Below are 12,582 nucleotides of genomic sequence, written 5' to 3'. Positions count from 1 at the left end.
TTAAAGTCTTGTTTTCTTAAAAACAGTTGCTGACACGTTGAGATTATTTCATCCTGTTTCCAGTCAGAACGATCGGTCACACGAGAGCGAAGCACGAGAATCAAGAACAAATACACGTTTGTGAAACTAGTTGATTTATATTGGAAACGGCTGGAAATGATAAATAATAATGACAATTACTGACTTCAAGGACTCATTGATGGACAAGTTGTATAGGAGACAATAAACTAATTCACTTCAGATGAAAACAATATTAAAAACACAAACACGTGAAAAATGAAATCAGAATTGTAGGATTTCATGATGAGATAACAGCAGCGTAACTGCTCTGATTCCAGCTCCAAGGTTGGACACTAATGTGACCAAATCAATCCAAACTGATCCTGAAATAAATCTTTACTTTTAAAAACACTTCCCACGTGACTTCCCAGCATCCCTCGCGGTGCCGGCTGACCGGGTCAGACCTGGTCAGGAATTGGGTTTGCTGTGTTCTATAACTCGCAGATAATCTCAGTTTGCCCCATTTGGTGACACAGAAAAGCGCGCACTGATTACGCACAGCACGCGCCGACGGTATTTGGGGGCCAGATTGCTTTTTTTTGGGGGGGGGGGGACCCACTTCTTTTTTTCTCAACTGTGCAATTTCCTTTTCAATCACGGCGGGTCTACAGCTTGCACAAGCGCCGCCATTGTGATGCAAAGCAGGAAAACCCTCCTCTCGGTATTAATTATGTATGCGCAAAGTGACGGATTCATATGTCCGGAGTTAACTGTCACGCCAGCAGCAGCAGCGGCGCGCGAGCGCACACACACATGCTGCAGGGCCGCAGTGGTTCTGGGATGTTGGGTTGGTTATTTAAGTGCGTAAAAGAAGCGTTTTAGTTCTGCTCTTTGGCTCTTTAGTTCTCTTTCTCTTTAGTATCTTGAATTCTGAAATCTGTCTCATCTCATTTTATTTAATTTCTAAAATTCGCACTAAAAGTTCTGCTGCTGTTTTATCTCTGAAGCTGAATCTCCAGCTTGTAATTCCACATTTTCCTCCTTTTTGTTATTTTTCCCTCCAATCACTTCTTCCTCACATCGTTATGTGGACGCATGTCTCCTGTTTTTGGACAACCCCCCCCCCCCCCCCCCCTTCAACCCAAAGGAGACACATAAAGCCGAGGCACGTGTAGATTTCTATACAAACTCATCAGACCGTAAAAGCAGGAGGCTCCTGGCGTGTGCCCGGGGTCGAGACGAGGAGGAGGAGGAGAGAGTGTATAGGGAGGAGGGGTGGGGGTGAAATACAATAAAACCCCTCAGGTACATCTGCTTTGCAATCTGCAAACCCCCCCTCCCTCCTCCTCCTCCTCCTCCTCCTCCTCCTCCTCCTCCTCCTCCATCAGCCTCTCCATCCTCCCACACCCACACCCACTCCCCAAATCCACCGGGGACCTCGGCTCCTCCTGATTGGTCGGGGATGAGTCAACGAGTGGGGGGGGGGGGGACAATGTCATCATGTCGCCTTAAAAAGAGTGCAGCTATGTTGTGGTTGAAAGCACCTCGGGAGGAGAACAGAGGATCAATAGCGGCAGGAAGCGACAACAAAAAGGCGCATCAGATGTTTGTGTCCGCGCGCGGCTGAAAGTGGATTTGTTCTCCCGCAGCAGCGTCCCCAAAAGTGCCTTCAGGGTTTAACGTCCAAGCGCGAACATGCCGAGGGGATTTTTGGTGAAAAGGAACAAGAAGACCAACCCGGTGTCCTACCGGGTCCGCCCCGACGAGGAGGACGCGGAGCAGACAGCGGCTGATGCGCCGCTGCTGCCGCCACCGCTTTCCTGCGCGCCTCTCGCCGCCTGCTTTCTGGGGCGCGCACAGACGCCGACGCCCACCTGCGGGGCGGCGGCTCCGGAGCAGGTCGGCAGACCGGTGCAGTTCGGGAACCCGGAGCTGGTGTACCACGCTCTCTACAGCCCCACCCGCCCCGTTAGCCGGGACCACGACCGCTCCTCCTTCGAGAGGCGCTTCAACCTCGGATCTCCGGTTTCCGCGGAGTCCTTCCCGACACCAGCAGCGCTGCCCGCCTTGGACCACCTCTACGCCCCGGTGGACCTGAAAATCGGCTCCAGCAACAGCAACCGCACCGAGACCAGTGCCGCGTCCGCCGCGACGCTCCCCACCGCCGCGACGAAACGGCCCGCCGGCGATGCCGAGCGCAAAGGCAAACCGCCGTCCAAGAAAACCAAAGCCATCCGCAAACTGCACTTTGAGGATAATGTCACCACGTCTCCGGTCCTCGGGCTCAAGATCAAAGAGGCGCCGGTGGACCAGAAGCCCCTCAGACCGCAGCTGCCCGGAGGGGACAACGAGTTCGTGTGCCAGCTGTGCCGCGAGGTGTACGCGGACCCGTTCGCTCTGGCGCAGCACAAGTGCTCCCGGATAGTCCGGGTCGAGTACAGGTGTCCCGAGTGCGACAAGGTGTTCAGCTGCCCGGCTAACCTCGCTTCGCACCGGCGGTGGCACAAGCCGAAGCCGCAGAGCGCCGCTCCAGACAGCGACAAGGCTTCCGCGTCCGGTAAGACCGCGCCGGAGGAAGCGAAGGATTCTAGTGACAGGGACACGCCCAGTCCCGGACCGTCCGAGTCCGGCTCAGAGGAAGGGCTGTACGATTGTAATCACTGTGGGAAAAAGTTTAAACGCCAAGCGTACCTGCGGAAGCACCTGGCGTCCCAGCACGGCTCCCCGAAGCCGGCGGAGGACGAGGACGCGCCGGAGCGGAGCGCGGCGCCGCTGAACCTGAGCGGCTCCGCGTGCCACCTGTGTCCGGTCTGCGGGGAGAGCTTCTCCAACCGGGGCGGCCTGGAGCGGCACATCCGCCTGCTGCACTCCTCGCAGGTGTACCCGTGCAAATACTGCCCGGCCGTGTTCTACAGCTCCCCGGGACTCACCAGACACATCAACAAGTGCCACCCGTCCGAGAACCGGCAGGTGATCCTGCTGCAGGTGCCGCTCCGCCCCGCGTGCTGATCCGGGACTTTACGGGCTCCTTTCACACGGATCACAAATCCAGCCTCGTTTCTGAGAGGAAGTTAGAGTTACACTGCAAAAAATATCATTTTCCTTAAAAAAAGCTTGTTTGTTTGTAAGTGATACAGATGATGGCACTTTGGTGAGAAGCTCGAACTCTGGTTAACTTCACTGTTGATTTATTTTCTCTTCCTTCACTTATTTGGTTAAAAAATCAGCACATTCCAAACACTTAACATCTTAAACTCTAAATTTCTACACTTGTGGAACAATTTGTCTATTTTTAAGAATCTAAAAGAAGAAATTAAAGGATATACACTTATTTTATTTTTGCAGTGTAACTCATAACTGTCAGCTTGTAGAGGTCAGAGGTCAGCCGCTCACCTGCAGCTGGCAGGGATTCAGTGCCTTGCTCGAGGACACTTCAGCAGGTTCTGGGTGTGTGTTTGAACCCTGGCCTGTAATCCCGCCCCTCTCACACACACACACACACACACACACACACACACCGTGCTCAGAGCACCTCTGACGTCACTCTCCAAACACTTTAGACTGTTAATTTATTTTTCTAGCATCTCTGCACAAGTGCTATTAGCTTCTAGACCTAAGAGAGAGAGGAGGGGGGGGGGGTAAAGGAGCCGACTCATCACTCTGATTAGCTTTAACGTTGAGGATCTGTGGATCAGTAGCTGTCTGCCTGAAAAACAAAAAGAGAAACTAGTGTAGCCGGTTAATGCCTTGGATTAGAACCTCCTGCTGTAAAACTGCCTTAAACTGATCTGATTGTGTCTCCATCACTTATTTATCACGATGTGATCATTGTTTTTCACAAAGCCTTCTGTATTTCCACGATACAGTATATCTAACTCCCCGTCTTTTGTTTTCCTGTTATTTATTTATGTATTTATTAAATTATTTGTGTAAATTATTGCTCCGTGTGCTCTGTGATCTGTTGCTGTGTGTATTTTTTATTTAATTTATAAGGAACGGTGTGTTCAAGTGACGTGAAAGCAATCAATGAGTTCTATCTGAATAACTAATAACTGAATGCAATCATTGATTTTATTTCATGTTTGTTTGGGGTTTTCTTTGTAACCTTCGCTCTTCTACTGCTTCGGATGTTTCTGCAGTATTTTGCTAAATGTCCAAAAATAATAAAAAACCAAACTGAGAAAGTTTTCATTCTGTCTTGTGTGTTGTTGTTTATAACGTGAAAATATCTTTGCAGATGTTGTTTAACAGCTGGATTTATTCACTTAAATGCTGGTTAAAGAGACTTCCATACATGATGATGCAACAATTCTTAATCCTTAATATTTATGTATTTTTTTGGGCTAAAAACTTCAAAATATTTAGATACTTAGTCCAAAAAAATCTGTATAAGACTTCAAAAACCAACATGTGTTCCAAGTGGTGGAATGTTACTCAAGTACTTAAATAAACACTTGAGGTACTTGTACTTTACATGAGTATTTCCATTATAAGTCATATCTTTTAATATACCTCCCATCTTTTTAACGACTTTATTAAATTGGGAAATTACAATGAGTTAAGCTTATAAATAATAAGAATATATTGTGTTCTGTACACAGCGGCAGAAGTACTTCAATCTGTTACAAGTAAAAGTCCTGAAAGGCATTCTGGGAAACGGAGGAAACAAGTGGCTGAAATAAGTTGAGGGATTTGTTTTCAAAGTGGAGAATATTCAATCAAAATGAACAAAAAGTATATATATATATATATATATAAGATCATGTTTGTAGAGAGAAGAGTTGAGCATCTGAAAGACATTCCTCTCGTTCTCAAACATGTTTGTCTGTCGTCGTCATGACGTTCCTCTGAGTCACAGAAACCTAAAGAGTTTAGAGAAACAATCAACCAATCAGAGCCGTGTGGGCGGGGTTTACGAATGGACACGTCAATCTTTATTTTGTTTTTATCAGTAATAACTTATAAAACAACAAACATTGATAAAAAAACCAAAAACTAAAATGTTCTGTCTTTGGAGAGAAATTGCAGAGAATGTTCACAACATCTGGATGGAAACCTTTTGTCTCACCTCCACCTGAACCCTTCCGTCACACCATCACACACACACTCACACTTTCTCCCTCTATAGCTTTCACCACACACACACACACACACACTCAAACAGAGGCAGGCCATCAGTCTGTGTCTCCCTCCTTGTGTGGCTCTGGCAGGTGTAAGCCAGCTGGGGAGCAGACTGCAGATAAGAGCTACAGATAACACACACTCACACACACACACACACACACACACACACACAGACACACACACACACACACACACACACACACACACACACTATAATGGACCACAGCAGAGTCTGAACAGAAAGCAGCAGCTGTCGGAGCTGCACGGCCGAGATACAACAGTAAATATTGAAGTATTTATCCCACAGTACACATTTCGTCTTTTTCATTGTAATGACATTTTGTCCAGATGTTCATGATCCTCAGAGGATGAATCCCAATCACTTGGGCTACTTGTTATCTATAGCGGATAAACATCACATCTGCTAAACATCGTCACGTTAGCATCGTCCTATAACAGGACAATGCTAACCGTAGACCTGGTGCTTCTTGTCTAATCTTGAAAGAGTCTGAAATCTCAATGAGCATTAATGTCTCTGACGTCCTCTTCTGGTTCCAGTCTTTCCTCCAGATGTTTAAGCTGCTGCAGGGATTTGCTCCCATTCATCAGTGAGGTCCAACCCTGGTGTTGGTGATCAGGTCTGACAGAACCAGCTCATCCCAAAGGCGTTGGATGGGGTTGAGGTGCAGACCAGTCAAGTTGTCCCACACCAAACTGGTGAGAACCATTTCTTATTGAGAGCATCAGATCGGTTGTTTTTGGATGTCAATGGCCGACGTTTATTTTCATCTGTTGCTTATTTGCGCAGGTCCTGTCCTTCAAACGAGGCAGCGAGCTTGTGAGTCTTGAATCTGTTTGTGTTGTTGGTGTTTTTATACTTCTTTCTGCTGCCGTCGTGTGTTTTTTTCTTCACTTGTTGTCAGACATGAAAGCGACACGATGTGATTGAATTTGTCTGGTTTAATCAGACATCACTGCTCTCTAACGCTGTTAGTCCAGGACAGGGAGTAACGCTACACCCTGTGATAGCGTGTGAGGCTAGATGTGTAATGATGTTGTTTACCTGCAGCATCATTTGTGGACTTTAAAGCCTCTTATTTTGTATTTTATTGTTACTCTAAGAAAAAAGGTTCAGAGCATCAATATAGCATCAAACCACTATTGTCTATGTGAAGATATAAAGGAGCGATGTCTACAGCGCCTCATCTTCCTGTTTCAACCTCACGTAAACACCGTTAGCTCTGTCAGCACTGATAGCGTTGTTAGCTTGTAGCTGTCGCCATGTTGAGACCGTAGACTTTATATAAGAAGTGGACGTAGTCGTCGTGACGTCACCCGTTGGTTGGTGGACTGATGTTTTGAGGTTTTTCACAGTCGCCATCTTGGATTACGGCCGTCACCGTGTTTTTTTTTCCCCAGTAAAAAGGAAGTGACCATATCTGGACTGAGGAGGAGTGACGTAGAGACCTGTCAATCACCGTGTAGCCCCGCCCCTAAAGCATCCCCTGCTTTATGGTCTGTTTGACTCTAAATGGACCATCATGTACTAAATGAACATCATGCTGTATTGAAGAAGACTTGAAACTAGAGATTGAGACCATAAACTCATGTTTACAATGTTTACTGAGGTAATAAATCAAGAGAGAAGTAGAGTCATTTTCTCATAGACTTCTATACAACCAGAGGAGTCGCCCCCTGGTGGACACTAGAGAGAATGCAGGAGGCAACCAGAGGAGCATACCCTTTAGTGCTTACTGTGATTGACAGGTCTCTACCAGAGCCGTATACAGCTTCACTCTTCTGTTGCAAATATGGTAACTTCTGTTTATTGGCTGCAAAAAACAACAACATGCCGATTGTTATAATCCAAGATGGCGACGGCGAAATTGTTGAACTCGAGGCTTCAAAAAGGCACAAACCAAAGGGTGTTATATCCAGTCTATGGCCAGGACCCATCATCCACCCATTCATCCATCCATCCACTCATCCATCCATCCATCCATCCATCCACCCATTCATCCACTCATCCACCCATTCATTCATTCATTCACCCATGCTAATATTTATCTATCTAGAATGTAAAATACTGTCGCTTGACTCTACAACTATTTAAATGCTTCTTCTTCTAAATGTTTTTGTGTGGAGAATATAAATTCCTGGTGAGTGAGAGCTGAGTTACATCACACCAGCTCTCTCATCCCAGTCATCTCTCACTTCACCTTGCATCTCTTCACCTCCTCCTCCTCCTCCTCCTCCTCCTCCTCCTCCTCTGCTCTCCAACATGGCCTCCCTCCCTCTCTCTCTCTCTGAGCTGCTGCCGTCCTGCACGCGCCTCCTCTTATCTCCAACACACTCAATCAACAGAGAAAAGAAAAGAAAGCAGACGGAGTAAACACGGGCCGAGGTAAAAAGTCAAACAAACCTCGGGGGCATTTTCCAGGCCGGCAGGTGTTGGTGTCAGAGGCAGGCGAGCGTGGCGTCGAGAGTCAACAAGTGGAGCACAAACACAGCAACAGTGTGGTTTTAAAGTGCAGATTAAGCTTTAGCTGTTGCTATGTGTCGAGTGTTAAAGTGGTTTAATCCTCATCTTTGTTAAATGTACTGTTTCTGCACCGCACGTCCAACAAATCCTCCTGCCGATCAGGACGGAGCGGGCGGGACGTTTGAGGTCTTTTCCTTTAATGTTTGCTACATTTTCATTCTGATAAATCACGCTTCCTGTCTCAGCCTCCGTCCCAGTGACCACGGATGTTTTATTATTTACCGCCGATCATTGATGATCCATATGATCAGATACAGATCTCTCTGTTTATATTATTATATATTATTTATTATATCTGCTCTACAAGGATCCACAATATGGTTCAACGCTCTGAAGTCAGTAAAACATAAAAAATACTAAATGTTCTCTTTTCACTCTGTTATCGTAATTGATCGTGTTTTATTTTCTTCATAAAAACACACAATTCAAATGATAAGGAAATAAAAGGTTGTCTTTTTATGATTCAAACATCCCTGAAGCCATCAGCAGCAGAAATGTGTCTTCAGTGTCTTGATGAACGGCTCGTTATTTTAAAAACACAACCAGCAGAAACTGATGTTCAATTCCCTCTGAATAATCAATATAAACCATTACTATTATTACAAGGACTCAGTTTATGTCATTATCAGACGATGCAATAGTCTATATTTATATTACATATATATATATATTTTCCCATTTCAATGACACAATCCTTTTAAAACTTGAGTGTGTGTTGAGAATACATCAACATCCTGATTATTCCTAATTATTCCAGACTAAGTGAACCCTCGACCGTGTCGTAGGATTGAATGCGTCCTGCGGATCGTTCGGACGCCACGTTCAAGGTCAGAGTCTGCGGCTTTGCAGAGCGGCATCCAGCTGGCTGTGATGCTCATCTCCCCTCTGATCAGCAGAGCTCAAGTAAAAACTAATCGCCTTGTTGACTTGAGAGGATCTCAGAGTGGGAAAGCTAATTAACTCCGGACGGAGGAGGAGAGCGGTTCAAATATTCTGTTTTCAGCTCCTAGTGTCTCCAAGAAATACAGTTTCTGTCTTCAGACACAACGTGTGGAAAGTTTGATTTATTCTCATGACTTTCTTTGATTAGATCTGTATGAATGTATCTGGTTTATTTGTCACACACACACACACACACAGGTGTAACTTATTGTCTGATTGTCCACAGCATGGTTCAGTTTGCTTCGTTTGTGCTTTATCTGTTCTCAGGTATCGGATCCTTCAGCAGGACAAACCTTTTATTCATCAGTATGAATTAATTTGCCTAATTATACCGTTAAAATAACGTCAGCCCGATCTGACAACCTGCCACACGGAGCAGAAACAATATCTTTTTTATTACCTCATTATTAGTTTTGACTTGATTAAACACAACTTTCCTTTGTTTCATTAGCAGGAGGCCATTTATGAACAAACGTTTAATGTGAAGCTGTCGGCCATATTATCTGAGCAGAGGATTGTTTGTGTTGCTGCTGTTTACGTTCCTCTTGATGCACATTTGTGTGCACTGCAGGAATGTGCTGCTGTGTTTGTGTTGTGTGTCGTGTGTTTGTTGTGCTTCCCTGTGTTGCATAATGTATATCTCCTGATGATATGTACTCTCTATATGTCATTCAAACTTCTCAAAAGCAATCAGCGTTTAATCGTTTCAAGAACAAACGATTCTTAAAATTTCAGTAAAATTTCCTGAATTTTACTGATTTAAATCAGGAAATATCTGATTAAAGAACAAGACATGAACTAATTCTCTCCCGGTACTAGACGTTTTTTAAACATTTGGTTTGTTGGTCACCGTATTTTGATATTTTGAAAGACCTCTCAGCTCTTCATTGAATTCTATGAAACATTTTTGGCGTCTCTTGTCTGCAAAAACCTCAAAACGTTTCACTTTTAACACCAGTAAGTGTGTAAATCCACTAACCGTTGGCTTCTGTATTGACAGGTGTAACACTGGAGATGTTGAGGTGGAAACAGCTTTTTACATCTGCTGTGGTTGAAAGCACACGTCTGTTCTGTAATTCCTAAAATCCTGCAGAACATCAGTGTGTTCTGTAAGCTTTTGTTCGGAGGGCTGAGGTAATGGGTGGGGCAGGAGGCGGTAGTGGGGGGGGATGCTATGTGTGTGTGTGTGTGTGTGCAGCTGATTTTAGGGCCCTGCCGAACACAAAGGGGCCAGGACCTCCTCCACACAGCCCCTCACAATGCCCCGGTCCTAATGCTTGTAAATCTATTCACACATCCAGAGGCCAAAGATAATAACAAGCTGTTCAGAATGAATTTCTAATGAGCAAACTGAAGCCCGTCTCTCCCTCTGTCTCTGTCTCTCTGTCTCTCTCTCTATCTCTCTCTGTCTCTCTGTCTCTCTCTCTATCTGCAGAAATCCAGTTTCACACTCGTAACAAACGCCTGTTTAGCGTCGATGCACAGACGTGTACGTACCGACCAATAGCGTTGGATTAACGGTCGGACAGACGGACGACCCGCCTTTAAAGGAATCTGACAAATTCAAACGTAGATTTAATTTCACGTGTTAAACGTTCGGTTGATCGTCGACACAAAGAGGGTTTTCCGACCGCAGGGGTCGAAGCTGCAGCACTTAGCTTTAAATATTCATTTTGAAAAAGCAGCTACTTTGTCAGAAACACAGCAGAAGAAGAAGAACAGCTGGTGTGTCAGTTCACAGAGCAGCCAAACAGTCTTGTGTTGCTTTATTAAATAAATAAAAAAAGGTTAGCTTCTTCACAATTAAAGCAGCATTAGCAGTACATCAACACAGCTGTTAAACATTTAAATTGACATCAATGAAATTAAATTTAAACACCTGTAACGTTGGATTACATTCTGCAACGTTTCCTGTGAATCCCTCGCGTGTGTGAAGGCAACACAGGAACGGCGGACTCCGCCTCCAACAATGAAAACCACCATGAAGAGCTACGAGGAGCTAATTGAATGTCAATACATGAAACAGCTGTTACAGAAAGAAAACGCTGGCCTTAATTAGCTTACGAACCTTTAAAGGTAAAAACATTATTTATTAACAAAAGCCATTCAGTGTATTGTATAAATTCACTTCATTGTATATATATATATATATATATACATATATGTATGTATGTATATAGTTTTCATTGTTCGTGGCGGGGTCCTCCACTCCCTCTCTCAGGATTCAAACTGCCACCTACACTCGAGGGATTCACAGGAGGTGGAGCAGCATGTAATCCAGACCTGGACCCTTGTTGTGGGGGGGGCGGGGTTGGGTTCAGGTTTTGGCCGCGAAGGTGTTAAGAGTCCCCGAGCAGCTGAAGAACGGTCACCAGAGGTCATAGCAGCTCGTCCGCATAATTATGCAAATTATTTATTTGAATATGATATCATCACAAGATTTTACTTTTTCATTTTGCAGCATTAATGATATAATAATATTACTTCAGTTAGCATTTATCTGTTTGGTAGAATTATAGGTTGGCTCTGTGTGTGTGTGAGTGTGTGTGTTTAACCCTCCACTTGTCTCATTCAGTTTTAACCTCCTGATGACTTCTGCTAATGAAAAGCCTGCAGAGAGGAAGGAGGTGTGTGTGTGTGTGTGTGTTGGTTTGCTGCCTATTCTTGTCTCTGGAATGGGGCGGGGCCAGGGGACCGGTTGCCAGGGCCGACAGTGACTCCCGGGGCCCCCGGGTGACAGCGGCAGGCCGTCTGGCGAGCAGGCGCGGCCCTCCTCAGTGAGCTGGCACGCGCCCGTCGCAGCAGCAGCAGCAGCAGCAGCCCGGCCGAGGCGTGACGAATCTCTGAAAGAAAACTCGCCGAGGTCGCGCTGAGCAACACCTGAGCCTCCGGGCTGAGGGGGGGTCGGGTGTGGAGGGGGGGGTCCGGCTGGTCCGGTGGCTCAGAAACCAAAACAGACAAAAGTAACCAGGAAGAACCTGAAACACCAATTTCCCCCAATGGTTCCCTTTACTCACTATTTGTGTTTTATTTTCATAGTTTTAGTAACTACACATTGCACAAGAAACACTTGAATACATTAAAGCTATTATGAGGAACTTCCATTTTATGTTGATTCTGTCGCCCCCTGTGGACTAAAGTGGTAGTGTCTCTGAGCACCAGAGTCTCTTTAGAAAGGTTCTCCCGTTGCCTCCCTTCCCTCCAGCGGGTCCAGCAACACGTCCTGGGTCTCCAGCAGCGTGGTGTCAGTGTTGACTCCCAGAGAGGAGAAGCTCTGCTCCTGGAGGAGGAGGAGACACTGCTGCCGGGAGCTACTGGATCTCTGCTGGAGGATCTGGGTCTGTCCACGGTGGACCGGTCTCTGCTGGAGGATCTGGGTCTGTCCACAGTGGACCGGTCTCTGCTGGAGGATCTGGGTCTGTCCACGGTGGACCGGTCTCTGCTGGAGGATCTGGGTCTGTCCACAGTGGACCGGTCTCTGCTGGAGTCTGAGCTGAAGGAGGTTCTGGTGAACCTGCATGAGTTCATCTGGTTTCACCAGAATCCGACCCGGTGGCTCCGATGACGAGCATCAAGAATAACTCTATAGAAACAGACCATCTTCTCTCTGATGGTCTCTTTACTGATGGAGGATCAGGACTACACTGAGACTGGTTCCTATAGAGGATCAGGACTACACTGAGACTGGTTCCTATAGAGGATCAGGACTACACTGAGACTGGTTCCTATAGAGGATCAGGACTACACTGAGACTGGTTCATATAGAGGATCAGGACTATACTGAGACTGGTTCCTATAGAGGATCAGGACTACACTGAGACTGGTTCATATAGAGGATCAGGACTACACTGAGACTGGTTCATATAAAGGATCAGGACTATACTGAGACTGGTTCATATAGAGGATCAGGACTACACTGAGACTGGTTCCTATAGAGGATCAGGACTACACTGAGACTGAATAAATAGTCGTAA

At 45.9% G+C, this 12,582-nt stretch overlaps 1 protein-coding gene across 1 annotated transcript; it reads left to right on the top strand.

Annotated features, from left to right (window-relative positions):
- Nucleotides 1-1,695: 1,695 nt before the first annotated feature.
- On the top strand, nt 1,696-3,009 carry insm1a (insulinoma-associated 1a; the record flags this gene model as incomplete). Its single annotated transcript, XM_079180654.1, has 1 exon — nt 1,696-3,009. The coding sequence occupies one exon, from the start codon at nt 1,696-1,698 to the stop codon at nt 3,007-3,009; it is 1,314 nt and encodes a 437-aa protein (XP_079036780.1).
- Nucleotides 3,010-12,582: the final 9,573 nt, after the last annotated feature.

The sequence above is a fragment of the Pholis gunnellus genome (genome assembly GCF_910591455.1).
Source record: "Pholis gunnellus genome assembly, chromosome: 19".
Lineage (NCBI taxonomy): Eukaryota > Metazoa > Chordata > Actinopteri > Perciformes > Pholidae > Pholis > Pholis gunnellus.
The sequence above is the reverse complement of the archived record's forward strand: the minus strand, read 5'-3'. Positions and strand labels throughout refer to the sequence as shown.